The 20,862-nt window shown below is 37.0% G+C and overlaps 1 protein-coding gene and 1 long non-coding RNA gene across 9 annotated transcripts; both read right to left on the reverse strand.

Moving 5' to 3' along the window:
- Nucleotides 1-235: 235 nt before the first annotated feature.
- Nucleotides 236-1,990, reverse strand: LOC104889318 (uncharacterized). The gene is made up of 3 exons (XM_057393405.1): nt 1,374-1,990; nt 935-1,260; nt 236-861 (listed from the first exon to the last, which is right to left on the reverse strand). Exons 1-3 carry the CDS (start codon nt 1,988-1,990, stop codon nt 236-238), a joined length of 1,569 nt encoding a protein of 522 aa, XP_057249388.1.
- Nucleotides 1,991-7,311: 5,321 nt separating this feature from the next.
- LOC104889209 (uncharacterized) lies at nt 7,312-19,681 on the reverse strand. Of its 8 annotated transcripts, none has more exons than XR_007272779.2 (7): nt 19,115-19,681; nt 16,469-17,361; nt 13,845-13,947; nt 9,813-13,733; nt 9,552-9,690; nt 8,298-8,374; nt 7,313-7,808 (listed from the first exon to the last, which is right to left on the reverse strand). It is a non-coding gene; the product is annotated as an uncharacterized LOC104889209 (long non-coding RNA). The 8 variants fall into 8 exon arrangements; XR_008968491.1 differs by having other exon boundaries at nt 13,845-14,015; XR_008968492.1 differs by having other exon boundaries at nt 9,813-11,723; nt 11,808-14,015.
- Nucleotides 19,682-20,862: the final 1,181 nt, after the last annotated feature.

Below are 20,862 nucleotides of genomic sequence, written 5' to 3' on the forward strand. Positions count from 1 at the left end.
GCTTCTGATTTTCTCGGCTTCAAGGACGTCTTGTAGCATTCCTTCGCGATCCGTCTGTCCCCTTTGATTTCCTGCACTCCCCACTTGGTAGGGAACTTCAAAGATTGATGAAGACGAGGGGACAGCCTTCATGCTATGGATCCATGGCCTGCCTAAAATCACATTGTAAGAAGAAGGGCAGTCAATGACATAAAATTTAGTTGGCATGTTAACTCCCTTGGCGAAGTGGGCAGGGTCACTTCTCCCATGGTGTGCTTGGATTCTCCGCTGAATCCGACAAGGACGTAGATTTGCGGATAACGTCACGTTCATCGATCCCCATGTCCTCTAAAGCGCCTCTCATCAGGATGTTTGCTGAACTGCCATTGTCCACTAACACACGTTTTAGTAAGCAATTACTGACAGTTAGAGATATTACCAGGCCGTCATGGTGTATGTCCCTATCGTCACCGAGATCGGCGTCATCGAAGGTGATTGGCATGGCTTCCAGCTCGATGTCACGAGGGTGACGAAGTTCTTTAGGGACGGCGTCTTGATTCAGACCGTCTCGCGCATGCCGCTTAGCTGCAGAATATGTTAGTCCACAGATATCTGAACCACCACTAATGACATTGATTACCTTGACGTGCGGTGGGGATGACGGCGGTTGACGTCGGTCGTCATCTTTCGACACCGTCTGCTTACCTTTCTCCGTCAGCAAGTCTTTTAGGTATCCTTGCTTCAGCAGGTGGGATACTTCTCGCCTTAGAGCGACGCATTCGTCAGTGTGATGCCCATGGTCTCCATGGAATTCGCACCATTTGGATTTGTCGCGATGAGCCGTCGACTTCTCATTCCTGAAAGGCCATTTAACAGCAGAACCTAAAGAATTAAAGTATTGAGATACCTCCCATAGTGACGTTGAAACCATATTCGCTTAGCCTGGGAGGGAGACCGGGATCATTCTTCCAATCATTGACTGGCCCATCATGACGGACGCTATGGACCTGCTGCGGGCGCTCATAAGGCTTTTGACGCCAAGAGGCTTGCTTGTTGGACGTTGCTTTCCGGCTGTCAGCATAGGCATAAGCCTTTCTGGACTGCATGTCTTCTTCCAGCCTGATCTGGGCCAATGCTTTGGCTTGAGCATCCTCGAACGTCGGACATGGATATTTGGTCAGCTCCTTGTAGAGGTCTGATTCCTCATCCAGACCGCGTCTGAATGCCTCGATGGCCGTCCTAGCATCGCAATTTGGGATAGACACTTTTTCCCTGTTAAACCTGTTCACAAATTCTTTAAGAGACTCATCAGATTTTTGCACAATCCTATGTAAGTCGCTAGCTTGTTTTTCCATTTTGCGACTACTAGCAAATTGCATATTAAAAGCATTAACCAATTGAGAAAAGAAGAGATGGTCCCGTTATTAAGATTAATGAACCACTGCAAGGCTGGCCCAGTCAGCGTAGAGCCAAATCCCTTGCACATGCATGCTTCCCGCATATTCTTCGGGATTGAGATGGTAATCATTCTTTGCTTGTACTGAGCGACATGGTCGTTGGGATCTGTGGTGCCGTCGTACAGTTTCATGGACGGGACGGAGAACCTCTTGGGCACCTCGATCAATGCTATGGGATCTGCAAAAGGAGAATCAGCATAACTGTTAGGAGTAGCTTTTTCCATAGGCCTGGGGACACCAGGGATACGGGCGATCATGTCTTCTAATTGCTGGAGACGCTGCTGGATAGGATCATCAAGACGGCCTTGGGCGAACTCTTTTGAAGGGTCAGCACCGTCATTCTCGTCGTCATCGGCGTCTTCCTTTTCTGAATCATCAGCATCTCCGAGATCAGCACGATTTCCCGGGGTCTCGAACCCTTCGCCGTCCAGATTTTGCATCCTGGAGACGCCACGGACATTGCGAGGCTTGGGCCCCTTGGACGGCTTCTTGGCGGATTTCAAGCTCTGGATCTCCATGCATGACGCGACGTAGCTCTCCTTTAACGTCGCCATCTCCGCTTTGACGCGATTGAGTTCGTCAATGACTTCCTGGGTGGTAACCCATTGTCCTGCCATAGCAAATACGAAAAGATGGAAGAGTATGGAAAAATAAAACAAAAAGATGCGATTGTCGAAGAATGTATGAAGATCTTGATGTGGCCCCACGGTGGGCGCCAAATTGTTTATGCCGATTTTGTACCAAGTACTAAAAAGGTTTAGGTGCCAACAACAAAATCATCATACTGATATCAAATGACATGATAAATAAAACGAATTGCGTAAAGAGTAAAATAATGAAAGAAGCGAGAAATTGTTGACGCGGAAAACCCAAAAGGGAAAAACCGCGGGTGATGCTCTTGATCACCAATCCACTAATATGACGCTTGAAGCAGATGTTACAATAGTAGCCGATTACAATGATGGAACTCAGAGTATTTAGAGAGAAGAATAACAGGTAGGTGTTTTTTAGAGAGAGACGATGAGAGTGATAATAAAGAACATAAGTCAAAACTAGGTTACAAATTATGTATATATACTACTAAGAAAATATCTCCCCAGCTGCTTTAGAGTTGTTCCACAATTTGAGGGTTCCGTCAACACAATCCCGCATATATCTCAACCGCCCAAAATGACGCCAAGTAACGTCGCTTGACTTAGTCTCCCCACTTCCCTCGCCAAACTGCAACATTAATTAGAAATTCGAAATGCTTAGGGAAGCCCGCCTATTCCAGAAAATCGAGGGCCAACACAATCCCGCATATATCTCAACCGCCCAAAATGACGCCAAGTAACGTCGCTTGACTTAGTCTCCCCACTTCCCTCGCCAAACTGCAACATTAATTAGAAATTCGAAATGCTTAGGGAAGCCCGCCTATTCCAGAAAATCGAGGGCCCAACAATATGCTTGACCAAAATGATATGCTTGATATGATAAAAGTGCCCAGAAGAATTTCAAAGGATAGCATTAGCGGATGTCGATGCACTAATGACAAAGCCATCAAAATAACCTTAGTATGGCTGGAGGCGGGAGATGTCATTGAACTAGCCACTACTAAATACTTCATCTTATACTCGTTGTATTGTACACCACTTATTTTACATTAGTGTATCCTGTTTAGTAGCGTTATTTATCTTACCAACTTAAAAAAATGTACATAAATATACACATGTTCAAAGAACATGATAAAGATATTATAAGGCGGATATGGGATAGTATGGATGTGCTGAATATTACCCAATATTATCTTTTTCCTTTCATCCTTCCTCTAAATCATTTTATCTTTTCTCCATCTTACTACCTCTATTTTTACTAGAATTTTTTGCACGCGATGCGTGCTTGATTTTTTTTCGAAACATAAACTCGATTTTCTTCGGCATAAGAGTCAAAATTTGAAGACATACGAAGTATAATTGTTTTTAGTTGTAAAATTTGATTGGTTTAGTTTCTGTCACTTAAGTCTCTCACCATTCTTTTTGTTTTTTTTTTTTTTTTTACTTTTCAAAGTTAAATTCTATGAATAAAATAAAAATTTTATTGAATTTATTTATGATTTCTAATATTATAATTTTTTAGTTGATTTTTGAATTAAGTACAGTACTTCATAAATTGTAAAAAAAGTGGACACTTTGATTTCAAGTCAATTTTTTCGTAGGTTGTAGTTTGTAAGTGAATTTTTAAGTTTTTGTAAAGTTTTCTCATTTTAGTGATTTGCATAACGTAAATTATGCAATTTTGTGATTTTAGTTGACTTGTGAGTGATTGTTATAATTATATTTTTGGTATTTTTGTTTGAAGCCCCATTTGATTTGTAAGTGAATTTGTAATTTAGAATGGGAAGGGGGTAACATAGTCTCTTCATTCGGGGACACCATAGCTCCCCCCCCCCCCTTCCCTTATATAATAGAGATATGTTGTACTTTAATTCTTGAATGATATTTTAAATAAACCTTTTTACCTTGATAATTAATCGCTATTATATAATAGAAAAAGATAGGTCCAAATTATATGTAAATTTTTTATTATATATAAGAAACTCTATAAAAAACTAAATAATTCTTTTTCTTGTCTAACTTCTAAATTCTGATTTCACTACAAATACACCTCTAACTTTTTATCATGGCCCATTGGCCCACATTAACTGTGAATGGTTCTTGAGAATAGTGTTTTGTAAGTAAATTTTTGTAAATGTTTTTGTATATATTGACGTTCTAGGTTATTAGTTTTAGTTTGTATGTTAATTTTAAGTTTTAATAAAGTTTCTTGATTATTTGAGTGATTTGCGTGATTTTCTCAATTGTATGAGTGATTTGTAAAGTTTCTTCTTTTAAGTGATTTGTGAGTGAGTGTTGCAAATTAATTTTCGATAGTTTTCTTTATTGAGTGCCGATTTTGATTTTGACATTCCTTTTGTAATTTAGAAAGGGAAAGGGGGCAAAATAGGCATTTGAAAAGAGGACACCATTGCTTCCCCCTTCCCTTATATAATAGAGATTTGTCACAACATGAGGAGATGTACAATATTTTACGAGAACCATGTGAAAGAGCAAGATAAATAGGGATGGAAAAGGTGTCAATATGATGAGGTGACGAAAAGAGAGAACTCATATAAAAAAAAAAGAATATTTTAACTATTTGAAAACATACAAATTAAGGAAGCGTTGCAATTTTTAAAAATAAGTAAATATTTTTGCACTTAATTTAGTTGCTAGACTACTTTTCACCAGTAGTAGGATGCCTTGTAACACCATTTTACCTGCCATGGGAGGCTCTTTTCTCCTGCAAAAGGCCTCATCTCCATGTCAAACTCATTTGAGGAAAAAAAAACCTTCTTTGTTTTATAATAAGGAAAATATTGGGAAGACGCACATTTGTGAGTCAGATAAATGAAAAGAGAGACTCGTATAATCGATGGAGAAATAAAAATAACCCTTTAGCCAAAATAAAAGTATTGCATTTATTTTGCAACTTCTTTAAAAGAAAAGTGTTACACTTATTTTAAGACATATAAGTTGTAAGTATATTATTTGGAATATATGGGCGGAGAGAAATAGGCGAATTTTCGAGCATCGAAGCCAACCTGTGGCTGTGCTGGGCCAACGCATTATGCAACAGATTGAGGATTTCAACCAATATACTACTCGTATATATGGCGGTACAGGGACGAAGAGTGCGAGCAGCCCCTCTCGATGGTGCGCCCCCCTTTCAGCTGTGATGAAGCTAAACACTAATGCAAGTGTGGGCGAGGAGGGGTGGATTGGCCTTGGTGTTGTGGCCTGTGACTCGGCGGGTAGAGTAGCTTTCTCAGTTGTGCGAAGAGTTCGTGCGTTTTGGCCTCCTAAAGTGACCGAATGCAAGGCCATTCATGTGGCGGTTAGGCTAGCAAAAGCTCATGGGTTAGTTAACGTGATCATTGAGTCAGACTCGCAGGTGGTGACGACAAGGTTGACAACAACTGCATGCTTTTTACTTTTCTGATCTAGATACTATTCTTGGGGACGTTCTTGAGATATGTAATGGTTTTAATTCCATTAGTTTTACTCATGTCAACAGGGATGGGAATACTGCTGCCCATAATTTTGCTAGAGTTGTGTCATTTGGAGTAGAGCAATGTTGGGATAATCATGTTCCTAGAGATGTAGCTCCTTATGTATTTATGCACACTTTGTCCCTTGATTATTGCATTTCTCTTTTCCCCTCAAAAAAAAAAGTTGTAAGTATATTACTGCTAAAAGTTTTGTGTACATAACTAGTTATTTGGCCCAGGCTATGTTCCGGGTAAGAAAACATTTCATTTATTAATATAATACTTTATAATAATGACACTAAATACAACTAGCCTAGTGGTTGAAACTTTAGTTAGTTTAGTATATGTACTTGAGGTCTTGGGATCAAACCCTATACTATGCAATTTCTTAATTTTTTTTATTGTACATGGATTACATGAATTAAAACTCCCTAGGAAGAGCGCCAAGTGGCACAGTTTCTTGTTTATGCACGCCTTTTAATATATTTGTATAGATTTTGGTACAAAAACATTCATTGGAATCTCAAAACTTCATAATTCCAAACAAATAATTTATTTGTTCTTTTATAATTGTCGTTTTGACTTTTGCTCTATTCATATGAAAAACTTTGATCCTTTACATTACTAGCTAGTAATATACATCAATTAAATGTTATCATGTAATATGTTATTGGATTAGTTTCTATGAAGGAAGTATAGTCGGCAAAATAGACATGTACTCGTTGACCCGACCCAAGACCTGTTTTCCACCCGAAATAGAACTGAAACACGAGATAACCCGACCAAAAAGTAAAATAGACTCGAATATGACCCGAACCTACCCAACCCGAAATTGACCCGATAATGATGATTCGAACCCGACCCGAAAACTTGTCATTTTAGTTATCTTTTAAAAAATTAAAGGAAAAAAATGTCATGAAATACTATATACTCCATCCGTCCCATTTTATAGTTCTCGTTTCACTTTGGGCACGGAAATTAAGGAAAGAATGATTATTATGTACTTGTATTGGAAGTTGTTGTGTTTTTTTGATTTATTGTTATAAAAAAATGAAAAATAAATAGAAAATTAAATGGTGTGTGTGTAAAAAGAGGAGCATAAGATTGAAAGAACATTACATGAAGGTGTCAAAAACTCATGTGAAAAGGTGGAGAGAGAGAGAGTAAAAAGTGATGTTCAAAAATAGAAACAAAGAGCAATGGAAACAACATTTGAGACACCCAACAAAGAATAGGGGAACTATGATATGGGACGGAGGGAGTATAATTTAGCTAATGTCCATTAATTACTTAGCTTACTCTCATTAGTCTTTTATGTGTTTTTTATTTGCGAGATTGAAAATCCGATTTAAACCGACCCAATCTAACCCGGCCCGATATGGCCCAGAATCTCATAGACACGAGATGGACTCGGACTTGAATGGACCCGACTCGAACGTAATCCAAACATAAAGTTGACCCGATTATAACCTGAGTCGCACCCGGCATGTATGACTCGTTTGCCACCTCTAAAAGAAAGTATAATATATGCCTTTAGAGGATAGTACCGTAATTACATTTTACTTACGTATTACATATATTCTATAATTTTTAGCTATTTTTTTAATCTTTTGAGTTCAACTTTCTAACTAGAGTCATGACTCATGAGTCATGACCCATATCATACATGGTTAAATTGCGAGAAAAATTGTGAGAAGCAATTAATAATACAACAATCGATTGAAAATGAGTACTTCATTATAGGTAGATTATACGTATACTATTAGTAATTTCAACTTTTTTTTTTTCATTGTATCCTTATATTCCTAATTACCATGATTGCATATAAAATTATGATAACAATATAATTTAGCAGGTAAAAGAAGTGCCAAATGTTAAAACTAGACGAACATATATATTATTAAATATTACAATAACCTATGATAAGATGGAGGTAATTTTTTACTCATAAAAGATCACTTTATTATAATTATAAGTGATCCTTTTCAAATATAAGATTACCTCTTTACAAATATAAAAGCAACCCTTTTATGACATAAAATAAGGTAATCTTGCATTTATTTTATTATAAAGGATATTTTCTGTGTAATTACTTATCATAATAGCAATCTCTCGGAAGACAAAATGTATAGCACAACAATGTGAGATCATTCTGGCTCCAAGAGAACAGATTATGAGGTTAAGATGGTGAGTGACTTATCTTCCCACTTTGTATGTTGTATCCATAAAATCTTGGGATCAAATTTTATGAGACTCATTTAAGGAGTCTCCTTTATCTTATCCCTCTCAAGAGAGAAACTTTCATCCTACCAAAAAAAAAAAAACTTGAATGCATTAGAAAAGTTGAATGGATTAAAAAGAATATATGTTAAGCACGTGTAAAATCTAATTTTTGTATTGACCTCCTGTCGAGTTAAGCATGAAAAATAAGATAAGGTTTTGGACAAAAGAAAAGAGAGGGAGCAGAAGGAATCAAGAACAAAGTAAAAGAAGCATAATCAAGGTAAAGAAACAGAGGAAACCCCACAAGTTAACTTTAAAACGCTACTAGAGACTAGAGAGTAGAGGGGCCTTAAGCTCTAGGGAGGTTTTTGGGAAACCATCAACTTTCGTTCAAAAATGATTCCCAAAGAATAATCATACAGCAATCAGCATCAGAAAAAAGCCAAAATAAGTTCACTTTCTGGGTTTGAGAACACTCCCTAGTCTCTATCAAAATCTCTCTCCAGTTCATTTTCGTCGATTCTAGTTACTCAGCAGATAAACTTTCAGAAAAGAATATGTTCCTGATGTACCTGCATTATCTTCACTTTAAACCAGTCATGTCTCTCTTTAGAACATGCCATAGCAGAAGCCAATTGTTGGACCAACGCTGCGCGATAATAACATATCATCAGTTATAAACATTTGTTGTCCATCTAAAAGCAAGCTCTGATGGCAACCCCTCATTTTCTGCAGGGTAGATCTTTGAACCTAAAATTAGGATGTAAACAAATTGGGGACCAACAAAAAAAAACAATTTAACAAATATGTTGAAAATTTTGCTGCAAAGTTTCAAAGATGTATGATTGTGTATTATAATCTATGTCACACTTCAAACATTTCAGGCTTGCAGATCATTGCATGCACCTAGGAACACTAAGGATGGTAAATACTGCCAACGAGTTCCAGACACGTCTGATACAGGCGCGTGAGTGATATGTCCTCCTTCATACATGCGTGTGCCACAGATATGCCGGTGTTGGAGCACCATCCACATACTCCACAGCGCATGCTAAAGGCGTTGTACCAAGCTTATCCAACATGGGTGTGGTCAAGGGCTTTTCCTATAAAGTTCCTTTTAATATATTTGAAGGATCATATTGAGAGACTCATGTTCAAATATGTGTTCAATAAATCAATACTACAGTAGTGCAGAACAAATCAAGGAGTCAGAAATATATCCTGATTTTAATGTCTGGCCTCAGATAAGTGAAAGCTCTATAACAAAATTCAAGAACTACAAATAAATTGACAATCAGATGTCGTGTAGGATACTAATTTATCAATTGGTCAAGTCAATACAATTATTAGAATATCCCATAGCGAGAACAAACTAATAAGATGTAAATCCATGCTGATAAAATGATACTGTTTTTGGGAGTTCATGAAATGGTCCTGTAAAACAGCATACAAGTAATCAACAAGTCGCACTTTCCAAAGCATGAAACAAACGTGTACGTATGGACGTATGGTTGACTGAGAAATCGAAAAACTCCTAATTTATACCTATAATATGCAAATAGTGCATATCACAATGACATTTTTGGTAATTTTGAGGAAAGTAACATCCCAAAATTACCCCCCCGGTTCCTTTCCTGGAAAAAGAATACCATTGTCATATACAGCTATTTGCAGATCACCCTTATAAACTAGGGAACCCTCGAACTTAAGAAATCTGGTGAAAAGTTAGTCATGTAGGGAAAATAGATCCGACCTCTTTTTTACCTAAGCTCTCAAAATACAATAAATCATCTACTAATTCTGATGCAATGCAAGCTGGAACTTACAGAATTAAAGATACATGGCAGCAATAAGCAAGAGCTTCAAACCAATTCAATCTCATTCTCAACAATGATTGACACATGGGAAGGTAGACATTGATGGCAGCATGACATGTCCAAGGTCCAGGTTCAGCACCAACTTGATCTGTGAACATGCAAGCGTAGTTAGAATGATATCATTATCAGCTTATGACCTAATATGTAACACCCACAAGCTTCATGAATCAATGATTATGTATGCAATCTGACCAAATACTAACAGCCTACCAGATTTGCTACATAGTCAATGTTGATGTTCATATTACTCCCGCCATCTTGAAAGTTGTACTGATGTGGCAATTCTCCTCCAAAAATTCATCTTTTGATTACAGCAAGCCATAGAAACACGCAATATTCGTAAAACTAGGAAACATGACAAATGCAAAAGCTAAAGTAATAGATGAATTATTTTACTTGAATTTCTAATACTGTTTTGTTTATTAATAACAAGAAGTATGTAACAAAGAGGATATTAATGTCAATAGGGTTATTTTTGAAGAGATTTTAGAAAGAAAAATTCATAACTCTAAAGATTGTTGAAAGGAAAAAACTTTGTCTTTCAAAGAAAAAGTTTCCCCATGAGTTTCTTCGGGTTTCGTAGTTTCGGAAATAAGGAAAAGCAACCTTTACGAGATTTTCTGTGCTACATAGATTTTCCGAAACTCCAACATGTTAGTCTATTGTCCAATAATTTATAAAGGAATTTTCAACCTTAATGTGCTAGGACCCTCCAAAAAAATAAAAACTTCCCAACAAAACAGCAGAGAACAAAGATCTATGGCAAAATCTCAATGGCCTGAATTTTGATGTCTTGTAAGTTGTAAAAATGTAATCCCTCTATTCCTTTTTGTTTCATACTTCCTTCATATGGAAGTAGTAAAAAAGCAAATAATTCATTCTCCAACATATGCTTATGAAAATCTCAGATCTTAGAGGAACTCCTAATTTATTATCGTGACAAACAAATAGTCCATATCATAATGGCATTTTGGAACTAGGGGTCAAATTAATGATAAGCTGTGCAAATACCCTTCTATATTTCCTCAAAGGCCCAAACTACAAAAATATGCCACTCCGATATGCAAATATTTTCATATTACAAGTGCTAGATTAGGAAGCCCTCCAAACTATTCATTTTTCCCATGCCCCAATATACATTCGAAAACACTAAGAAACAAAGGGTGTCAAACTGAAAAAATAATGACAATGGAGAAAAACCGTAGGAAGTTGAAACATCCATGCTGTCATGCACTCAACACTATTACCATAACCGGGTATAAACTACGTTACTTAGGTTTGAGCAGAGAACTTTACCATTGAACGTAAACAAAGTATAAACCATGAATTAGTTGAAAGACAATAGTCATCAAGAAAGAAATTCAACGAAAAGTTGCTTTACTAGAAGCATGAGCCAAAGAAATAATAATAGAACAAATATATATACGATCCCAAATGTAGTTCACGATGTTTATTCATCATCTTCTCAACAGAAGCTTTAGAATGACATCATCACTCCATCATTGCCTAGCAGCGAGATAACTAAAAAGGATCTTCAAGAAAAATCCTACTGACTTAAAGGGTATGTTTAGTTTAGAGAAACTTATTGAGCTCACCAGCTAAACTCTTTAACTGCTTTACAGCATAATACACACAATAACCAAAATACTAAAGAAAAGCACAATATGGAAATTAGATTTCTATTACTCTTTGGTAATCTAGATTCTAGAAAAACAGGAATTCTTTGAGACGACAAAACAAATGTAACATCTGTTGGCATCCTATAATTTTACCAAGAATGGAAAATTGAGAGTGAAGTTCTGAATTGAACCAATTTTAGACATAAAAACCAGGGACTGGATTTGATAGCTCTTGTGTACAGTCAGACACTTCTACAGTCAGAAGAAAATAATCTTACAGTCTGACACTTCTACAGTCGGAAGAAAATAATTTCTTAGGAGCCATATTGATAGCTCTCGTGTACTACATTCGGCTGAATCGAAGTCCAGATAACAGGTGTCCACTTGCAGTAAATGATGGGCCAATTTGCATAAGAAGCAGGTGTTAAGAAGTAAGAAGCACAAAATTACAGAAGAGACAGCAATATACTTTTTGCTCCTCTTCTTCGCCGAACAGCTTCATCTGGAATAAAAAAATTGATTATAATGATTCATGGTAATCAAACAAGATGCAGTAGAAAATGGGATAGTTCCCACTCTCAGGTACCTTTACACTTTCTCCTATGATTAAAGGATCATGGTACGCGACCTTTGTCCTTGTGTGCTTCCTAGGTATGTCTCTCCGCCAATGTCTAAGAATGAAGTTGTCTGGGACCGGGGACACATAGTGCAAATCATAGACGCGTATACTATGCCTACACGAAATTTCTCAGTGTTCAAACAGCTTGCATTCACATGAAACCTCATTTGTCATAGTGTTAAACCTCACTCGATAATTTCTTCTCTCATCAGCAAGAATGCTTACACTCCTCGGCACCTCAACCCATACTCTGTCCTCTAGTATATGCTCTGCCTCTGTGTCTGAAACAGTCATCTTTCCACGACTGATGCAATAAAGCAGACCCCGATACTCAAATTGCAACTCCCTGAATTTGACATCCGTGTATAACTTCTGGAATACACGCTCAAGTCTCAACTTCAAAGCTTGTGGCCAAACCTCTTACATAACATTCACTGTCTGCATTTGCAGTCTCTTGCTCTTCTATATCCAACCCTCTTCTCCATGCCAAAGCAATACCCCCTCAATAAACTCACTCAACTTGGTGTCTTTTTAACAAATCCATCAAAAATATTTACATTCTCTCCACCCTCATTGTTGACCTAATTCCGGCCAAGATCAAGTGTTCTATGTTAGCAGGGAACTATATCTCCTCAAACAAGCATCATAGTCATTCATTTTCCTGAAGTTGACATTCTTCAATCACACCTATCCAACGTCTCTCAAACTCATCAGCTGTATTGAAGCTACAAATTGCATTCTTCAATTCCTTGTTAAACTTTTGGTACCTTGGAAGTGATCTTAAGTTCTTGGTGAAATTCTGCACAATGTACCATAAAGACCATATATGCTTCGTCTCTGGCAAGTGGCATCCTTGTCGCCAAAGCCTTCCTCAAGGAAGAAGCTCGATCAGTTAGAATGACCTGTGGTGATCTATCACCCATGCACAGCAACCATGTTCTAAACACCCATTCAAACATCTCCATTTCCTCGTACGACACCAATGCACAGCCAAACAAGATTGTTTTCACTTTTCCCATGATTGTTAATCTCAACAAACTTCACCAATGGCAAGTCATACTCACTCGTCAGACAAGTTTTATCAAAACATACCACATGGTCCACATCACAAAACTCTTCGTATGCTGCCCTACTTGCATCAACCCACAACACATCTTCCAAACACCATTTTCTTCATGCCTAATCAGATGGAAAAAGTTCTGATTACAGTGGTGCATCTCGTGAAATGTCTCACGATTGCATTTGCATCTCCATCCATTAACTTCAATCATCTTTCCCCCATTGTAGCATAATGCATGTCTATCTTTCTAGCTGTCATATGATTAAAGCTATCTTTTTTATTTGCCACGTAGTTGTGCATTTTGGGGTACCATCAAACCTGCTTCTTTTGGGGAAAACTTTCTCCTTTTCTGACCTGGCAATACTTCGTTATTCTGCTTTATGTCCCTACATATGTTAGGCTCGAGATTGTGATTTGTGTGCTCCAGAACCACTTTGCTCAAAAGTCAACTTCCATCTGGCAGGGCCTTTGCATAAACCATTGCACTGCACTCACATCTCTTTGTCCTGCAAAGCTCGCCAACCCGTAGATTAATGGTTATTCTTCTTCAGACACATCATCCCTATTTCTGCTCACAGAAATTCCCTTCCTCTGTTGCCCTCGCCTCATGTCTGGTTTCCCTGCGCATTCACACTTCCATCTTATGCTCCTTTGGTCTTCGTTCTTCTCCTTCCACTGACAAGAAGGCCTTATCACACCTAATTCTTGCTGCTTCCCATATTATCGATAATATATCTTGATTTCCTCCCAACTTCCAAACACCATCCCAACTCTAGGTGCCTCTATTGCTGCAATACAACCTTGTTCGTTTGCTGAACTGACATTGTCCGTACCTGCACTAATTGACCGACTTGTTTTGTTATCCAAATCAATGCTAATAGAATACCCACTTATTTGGACCACTACATTTGCATCTTCCATAGAAGCATGACAAGTAACTTCACCTTGTTGCGCCACAGTCATTGATGTTGAACTTCCTCCACAATATATCACTACCATCATCTCCAACTGATTTAATATTCCGAGATGCTGTCCCAATGTCTTGTGCTGCTTCAGCATGTACACATAAATTTCCGCCTTTCCATCTAATATAACTGCTCCTTAGCTTTCACAATCTACATATACATAGCCCCACAATTCATACAGCACATTTTGCAACAATTCCCAGATTTCACTTATTCTTTGAAGCTAATATAATTGATTTTCTTATAATTATTTTCTAATGATTGATAAGCATAACCATGATTAATTCTCTATGGTTCCTGTTTCTCACTTTCACTTTGGCTCTTTACTCGTATCAGTTCACTTCTCAACTAGACTCCTGCTCCATGTACAATTCTGTCTTAGGTTCAGTTCGTAGCATTATACATTAGAGGACCTATATCCACCAACTTGATATTGTATAAGAAAGCATTGTTGTAGCCCATCATTGGATTGAGTATCCGATCATGGTTATTAGCTAATCATTTCGCAGAGAAGGGCCATGGAAAATCAGGCCGCCCCTTAACAGATTAGAGGTATAGGTACTTAAGATACTGCAACGAATCAATCTGGAAGGGTCCTTATCACATACTCTAGAAGGGGCAAAAGAGGTATTAACCCTCAACAGCCAGAAGTGACTCAGCGAAAAGAGAATGATTATTCTCCTGTGATGATGACTGGGTACCAGAGTAGTGGAGAGAATGAAGCAGGAGAATAGTACCAGAATAGGGGAGTGGAAAGGCAGTGACGTGGCACTGGTAGCTGCAGTAGTAAGTCTATAAATAAGAGGAGCTTAGGAATAGTGAGGATATCATGAAAAATATCTTGTAATAGAGTACCATGGGAGAGTCCTCACCTCTCGAAAGTGAGTTTGTATTGGTGATTTATTTCCATTAATACATCCATATCCTTGAGTTTTGCCTTAAAGTAGTTTTCTGGTTTCTAGCAGATACTTTTGAAAAGAAAACAATCAATCCTAAACACATTGACATCCTGACAGAATAACATAGCAAAATAGTTCACACCTCTACAAACATATTCAATTTGATTACACTGAAAGCACAAAATGAACTTTAAAAACATATCGATTTTATCCGTAAAGATATAATATGAGTTAGGAAGGCCTCATTTAAGTGATTTACCCTAAGAAATTCCTTTCAGTCAACACTAGAATTAAACTTTGGTTCTAGAGTTTGTGTACTTAGCTTTTATTGTTGCAACTTTTACAACCTCGAACGTGATCAGCAGACGCATTATATAAACCTCCCATAACTTCCTCAAGTTATGGGTTAAGAAATGGGGACTTTCAAGGTCTAACACACATCCACATTGGGGAAGTCCCACCAATCACCACATACAAACCCAACAGGATTCAATCCTAAAACCAATTGGCAATAAGTGGGGTAGCCCATTACACATACTTTCTCTGTATTTTCTTATTGCACCATTTCCTTTTTCACGTTTGCCAAGAGGTTTCTTAAACGTCAATATCTCTAATTGCGTCTAAGTAAAAATTACTCCCTCCGTCCTAGAATACTCTTTACACTTTCCCTTTTTATGTGTCCTAGAATACTCTTTACACTTTAATTTTGGGATATGATCCACTATTATTTTAATCATTCTACCTTTTCACTGTTGCCCCCACACTCTCTCTCCTAAAAATAAAATAATACCACTCTTATTATCTATCAACTCTAACCATGACCTACATTCTCTCTCTTTAAAATAAAATAATACTACTTTTACTAACTACTAACTCCTATCACATCTAGTTTTCAATAAAATAAGAATTGATAACCAAACAACAATTTATCATACGTGCCTTGATAAGTGTCAAGAGTATAAAAATTTTATATTTGAATCCTTGCATTGAGATGCATCTAACAAGACCCGTTTTGACACTATTTTTTTCTTACATAATGATGTGAGATAGGTTAAGAGAGTTGGTTGATAAATAGTGCCAAGAGGTTTCTTAAAATTAAATATCTCTAACTGTGTATAAGTAAAAATTATAAAAATTTAATATTTGAATCATAAATCTAACAAGACTCGTTTGATTATGTTTTTTCTTATATAATGATGCGAGATAGGTTACATAGTTGGTTGATAAATAGTGTCAAGAATGGTGCGATAAAAAAAACTTAAGAGGAAGTATTATGTTAGTCATCCTCTTTCTCTTCCTTCAACGATGTGCGACTCTCACATGTGGATTTTCCTCTTACATGAAACCTCAGATATCGGGAAGAATTACAAAATCTTACCATCTAAGCTAATTCATATCCATGCTACTGGCAACTTGCAAGTCACTATTACTATAACAAATAAAACCCCAAATCTTGATTATCAGCAAGAATGCAAGATCATACACATCTATAGGAAAAAAAACACCACTTACCCAAGTGCTCAATAGTAACACTTACCCAAAATGCAATCCAGAACACTACAATTTTCTTAAAAACTTCGTACCAGAATTTCAGAAAATTCAAATCTTCACTCAACAAAATAAACAATGAGGTCCAAACCAGATATAACAGCTTCATAATTTAGAAAATACCCGTAAATTTAGTAGAAATTGGGATTATCTTACCTATAACGATCGAATTCAGACAACCTGATCGTGGTTCGGAGAAGATGGTTTCCTCTTAAGCATGATTTACGAAAATAAGAGCAATTTTAGGGTTTGCCAAACTATCAGTTTCGAAACGCGCATGCATTTTGGCGCGCCAAGTGATGGCAGTATGACACTGACAAGTGACAATTTAGCCTATTTAGGTATGGCAATCCATTTCCGACGCGAACCTAGTCTGCTCTAATACGAAAAGAAAAAATTCGAGTGGATTCCTAAAAAAAAAAAATCTGAATGTAATTCGTTTAAAAATTCCGACTCCGAGTCGTAGAGGGTTGGAGTCGAATCTCATAAAAAAGTCCGACATTTGAATTTGACTCCGACTTTAAGTCAATTTCTCCCTTTTTTATTTATATTAATTTATTATGCATGTATAATATGCCTTAAACTTTGAGACAATTGCATTTTTCATTGAAGAAATGATTGTTAAAATAATAGTAATGTTTAGATTATATGTAATATATAAGATTTCCATATAATTATTAAAAAATGATCAGATTATTTGCATTAAAGAAGATTTTTCCGTTAAAAAAAGGCGGGAAAAAAGTCGGATCCAGTCTGTAACACCCCAAAATTTCAAAGCGGAAACGAAAGAAATAATAATAGTATTAATAGGATGATGGCGGAAACATCGTCTTCTGGGAATGTCACTACTACAAGAAATGCGATGTCATAACTAAGTGATAAACCAACATAAGTAAATAGTATAAATAAGTTAAATTAATTAGAGTAATATCTAAAAGAGATAAGCTGACTATCAAACTAATAAAAAGTCTAGGCCTGAAACACCTAGCTTTTTAATGCTCACAACTCAACCCGAGCCCAAAACCAAAGAAGATTCCCATCAACATAACCTGCAAAATATACAACAACTTCCACAATCAGTGGGGAGTAACTAGCAGTTCTCCCAGTCCAAATAGGAACAGATAATGAACTTAAAAAAAATTAGAAGCAACATCAAAGAACACATTATCAAGATACCGTACTTAGTACGAGGTGCGCAATATTCATAAGCAACCGACCGTACTCACTATGAGGTACAAATTATCATAAGCAACCGACCGTTACTCACTATGAGGTACAAATTATCATAAGCAACCGACCGTACTCACTACGAGGTAAAAACGACAAACATGCAACTAATGCGGTCAACGTTGCAACAAATGCAACAAATGCGGTCCACAAGCTCAAACATAACAGACCATACCGCCTGTGAGTAGACTCATTGGACCATACCGCCCAAGGCCTACGTTGCATATTCGAGGAACATAACGCCCTTTTCGAATAGCCAGCATATTCGAGGAACCATACCGCCCTTTTCGAATAGCTAAATTCTACGGATCATACCACCCGTAGTGAACCAATGGACCATACCGCCCAAGGTTAAGTAACCAAAGCCTAGGACCATACCGCCCTTAGGTTAGCGAGCATAAATTTCTAGGACCATACCGCCCTTAGAATAATCAAAGACAAATTCCTAGGACCATGCCGCCCTTAGGATCATCGCACAAATTCCTAGAACCATACCGTTCTTAGGATCACATATATCTAGAACCATACCGTTCTTAAAATCAACTAACGCAAATTCCTAGAACCATACCGTTCATAGGGTCAATCAAACACAAATTCCTAGGATCATCCCATCCATAGGATCAATCAAACCCAACCAAATACGATGTATACACGACAAGGTACACACAAGATCCATCTATTCCAACATTCAATTGTATACACGACAAGGTATACAAGCAAAATTCATCAAATCCAACATTCAAATGTATACACAGCAAGGTATACAAACAAATCAAATCCAACTAACCAACAAGGTTCAATCGTGAGAATACACAACAAAGCATAAGCCCTCAACATACTCCAAACCAAACAACCATAGGCTTCCCAACAAAATAGGGCACATACCCTTAATGTAACACTTAAGTCAACCAAACAATACTCAAACACCCTTGGTATAAATATCTAAGACAACTCAAGCAAAGGTACACAAGCTATAGACCAAAAGGAAACAAAAACGCAACAGCACGACTCAAGAGCTAGACCCCTCGTCGCGAGGTGCGACGAGCATCGCGGGTCGCGACAGCCACCCACCCACGCCTACTCCTTCGAGGCTAGCACCAGCCACCCACGCCTACTCCAACCTCAATGACACATCGACACACACGCCAAGCACTTCCACAAACATCCATACTTCACCAATAACAACAACGACAACTAAGATTCCAAGACGCAATCCAAGTAAATCAACCAAAAACTTATTCTAACACACTTAGCATACATGCCTAACACAACACCAATCATCCTCACTTGAGGCTAAATCTCATCAACAACGACAACTTCTCAAGATCCAAAGATAACCCAAGTGAACCAATGAATCAATTTAACCACAACAACAACAAGGATACAACTAATCAACAAAACTTAACAAGATGATCATAGTAGAAATCCAAGGTATGAAAACAACACCAACAACCATGAAACTACATATAACTTCAATCATGAAATCCTCTAAGCATGATACTACGTTCTCGAAAGTGATTCTAACAACCTAAGTTCACAATCTATTCTTTATCGAACTAGAATAACGCTAGTTACCTGGATCATCGGGAGGAGAGCTGAGTATAACGAGATTCGAGAAATATGCAAGCAATCCAACTCCTCCATGAACAATAATTGTAGCAACAAGTCAGTAGGCATTTTCTTCTCAAATGTTGAACAATCATTTTTTTCGTACTGCTCTGTTCTGACCATGATTACCGGTGATCGAAATCTCGGATTCCAAATCTCTCCGGTCAAAATAAAGAACAAGATGTCATAAAATTTCTGTACAAATTTTAAGATGATCCAACGGTTAGATCTCTGGATACAGTTATTTTAGTGAAGGTGTGACAGGGAACAAAAAACCGGATGACTCGTCTGATTGCAACGAAAACTGCAGTCGCGTCTTCCTCTTTCTTCAAAAAAAAATTATACCACGAGCAAGATCTTTCCGAGTAGATAGATTTTGACTACTCACACGCTCAATTCGGATAAGAAACAAAGGAGATATGATGCAAAGAAAATGGGTGTGCAGAAATGGACGAAAACCGAGAAGAGAGAAGAACTCTTTCTCTTCCTCTCTAATGGTTGGTCGAGAATGGGGGTTACAATGCAGCAGCTTCATCTGATTAATAACCTTATAAAGCAAAGGTTTAAAGGTGATTATGAAGGTGGATTAATGGGGAATTAAATAGGGAGTTACAAGAGACTCAAAGGTTAGCTTCATAAGCACGCACCAAAACTCTTCATCCTCCACAACATAATTGCTAATTTTTGGCTAGCATGACACGCCACAAGCAATGCAACATTTCATCATCCAAGTCGGTCCAACAACATTACAAAAATGCTACGTGACAAAAACCGGATTCTAAACACCCAAATAAATAACGAAACTAATATAACCTTTAAAATAAATATCTAACAACTTAAAATAAATATATATAAATATATCAAAACATATAAATATATATACACATTTTCATAACATGTTCCAAAATAATTCAAATAATAAATTGTATATTTTTATGAGAAGGGAAAATACCATTTTAAAATAAACAAACACCAAAAAATAAAGGGTCAAAATTACGGGGTGTTACACAGCCAGATATTAGGATTTTAAGTCGGCCCGTACTCGAATTCTCTAAGTCAGACTCGGGTTTAAAATTCGACTTCTTTTAGGTCGGATTATCCATAATTCGTTCCAAGTCCAACCCGTTGTCATTCTTAGTGAGAATGGGAGATAAATATTCTTATATTTTTTATAAATATGGACGTATACATAATTACGAATGGCGGATAACATGACAATTTATGAAAAAGAGTGGTCCGTATTTAAAAATAATAAATATAAAAGAAAAGTGGTTATAGTTGTAAAGGGTGACTATGTAGGGAAAAAAGTTATTGTGTTAGTGTAACTTTCATAACAATAAACTAATGAAGAAAGTAAGGATGATTGTATGGGGAAAAAACGTTATCATTGTTTAGATAATGATAGAGTGTAGACTGATGTAACTTTAGATTGTAAAGGGTGACTAATGACTATATATGATCCCGTAAAAAATGACTAAATGGAGGTAAAAAGGTCATTATATCACATGAGTAGCTTTGATCCACTAATATCAGTGTAGACAAGGTCCATGTAAAATAGTTGAATGGAGATAAATGCATTAGACTCAATTCCTATTAAAATAAGTTTATTTAATAAAAAATAATTAAATTAAACATAAATATTAAGGAAGTAAAAAAAAAATTAAGTTCATCAAAGATCTATAGTATAGTGGGAAAAGTATTGTATCAGTTAGTGG

The sequence above is a fragment of the Beta vulgaris genome, chromosome 3 (assembly GCF_026745355.1).
Source record: "Beta vulgaris subsp. vulgaris cultivar EL10 chromosome 3, EL10.2, whole genome shotgun sequence".
In the NCBI taxonomy this organism is placed as follows: domain Eukaryota; kingdom Viridiplantae; phylum Streptophyta; class Magnoliopsida; order Caryophyllales; family Amaranthaceae; genus Beta; species Beta vulgaris.

Coding starts and splice junctions, on each gene's coding strand:
- LOC104889318 (XM_057393405.1), bottom strand. CDS start 1,990: ATGGCGACGTTAAAGGAGAGCTACGTCGCGTCATGCATGGAGATCCAG. Junction 1,261..1,373: donor ATCTCTTCTTTTCTCAATTG/GTTAATGCTTTT, acceptor ATTTGTGAACAG/GTTTAACAGGGAAAAAGTGT. Junction 862..934: donor TGATTGGAAGAATGATCCCG/GTCTCCCTCCCA, acceptor TTAATTCTTTAG/GTTCTGCTGTTAAATGGCCT.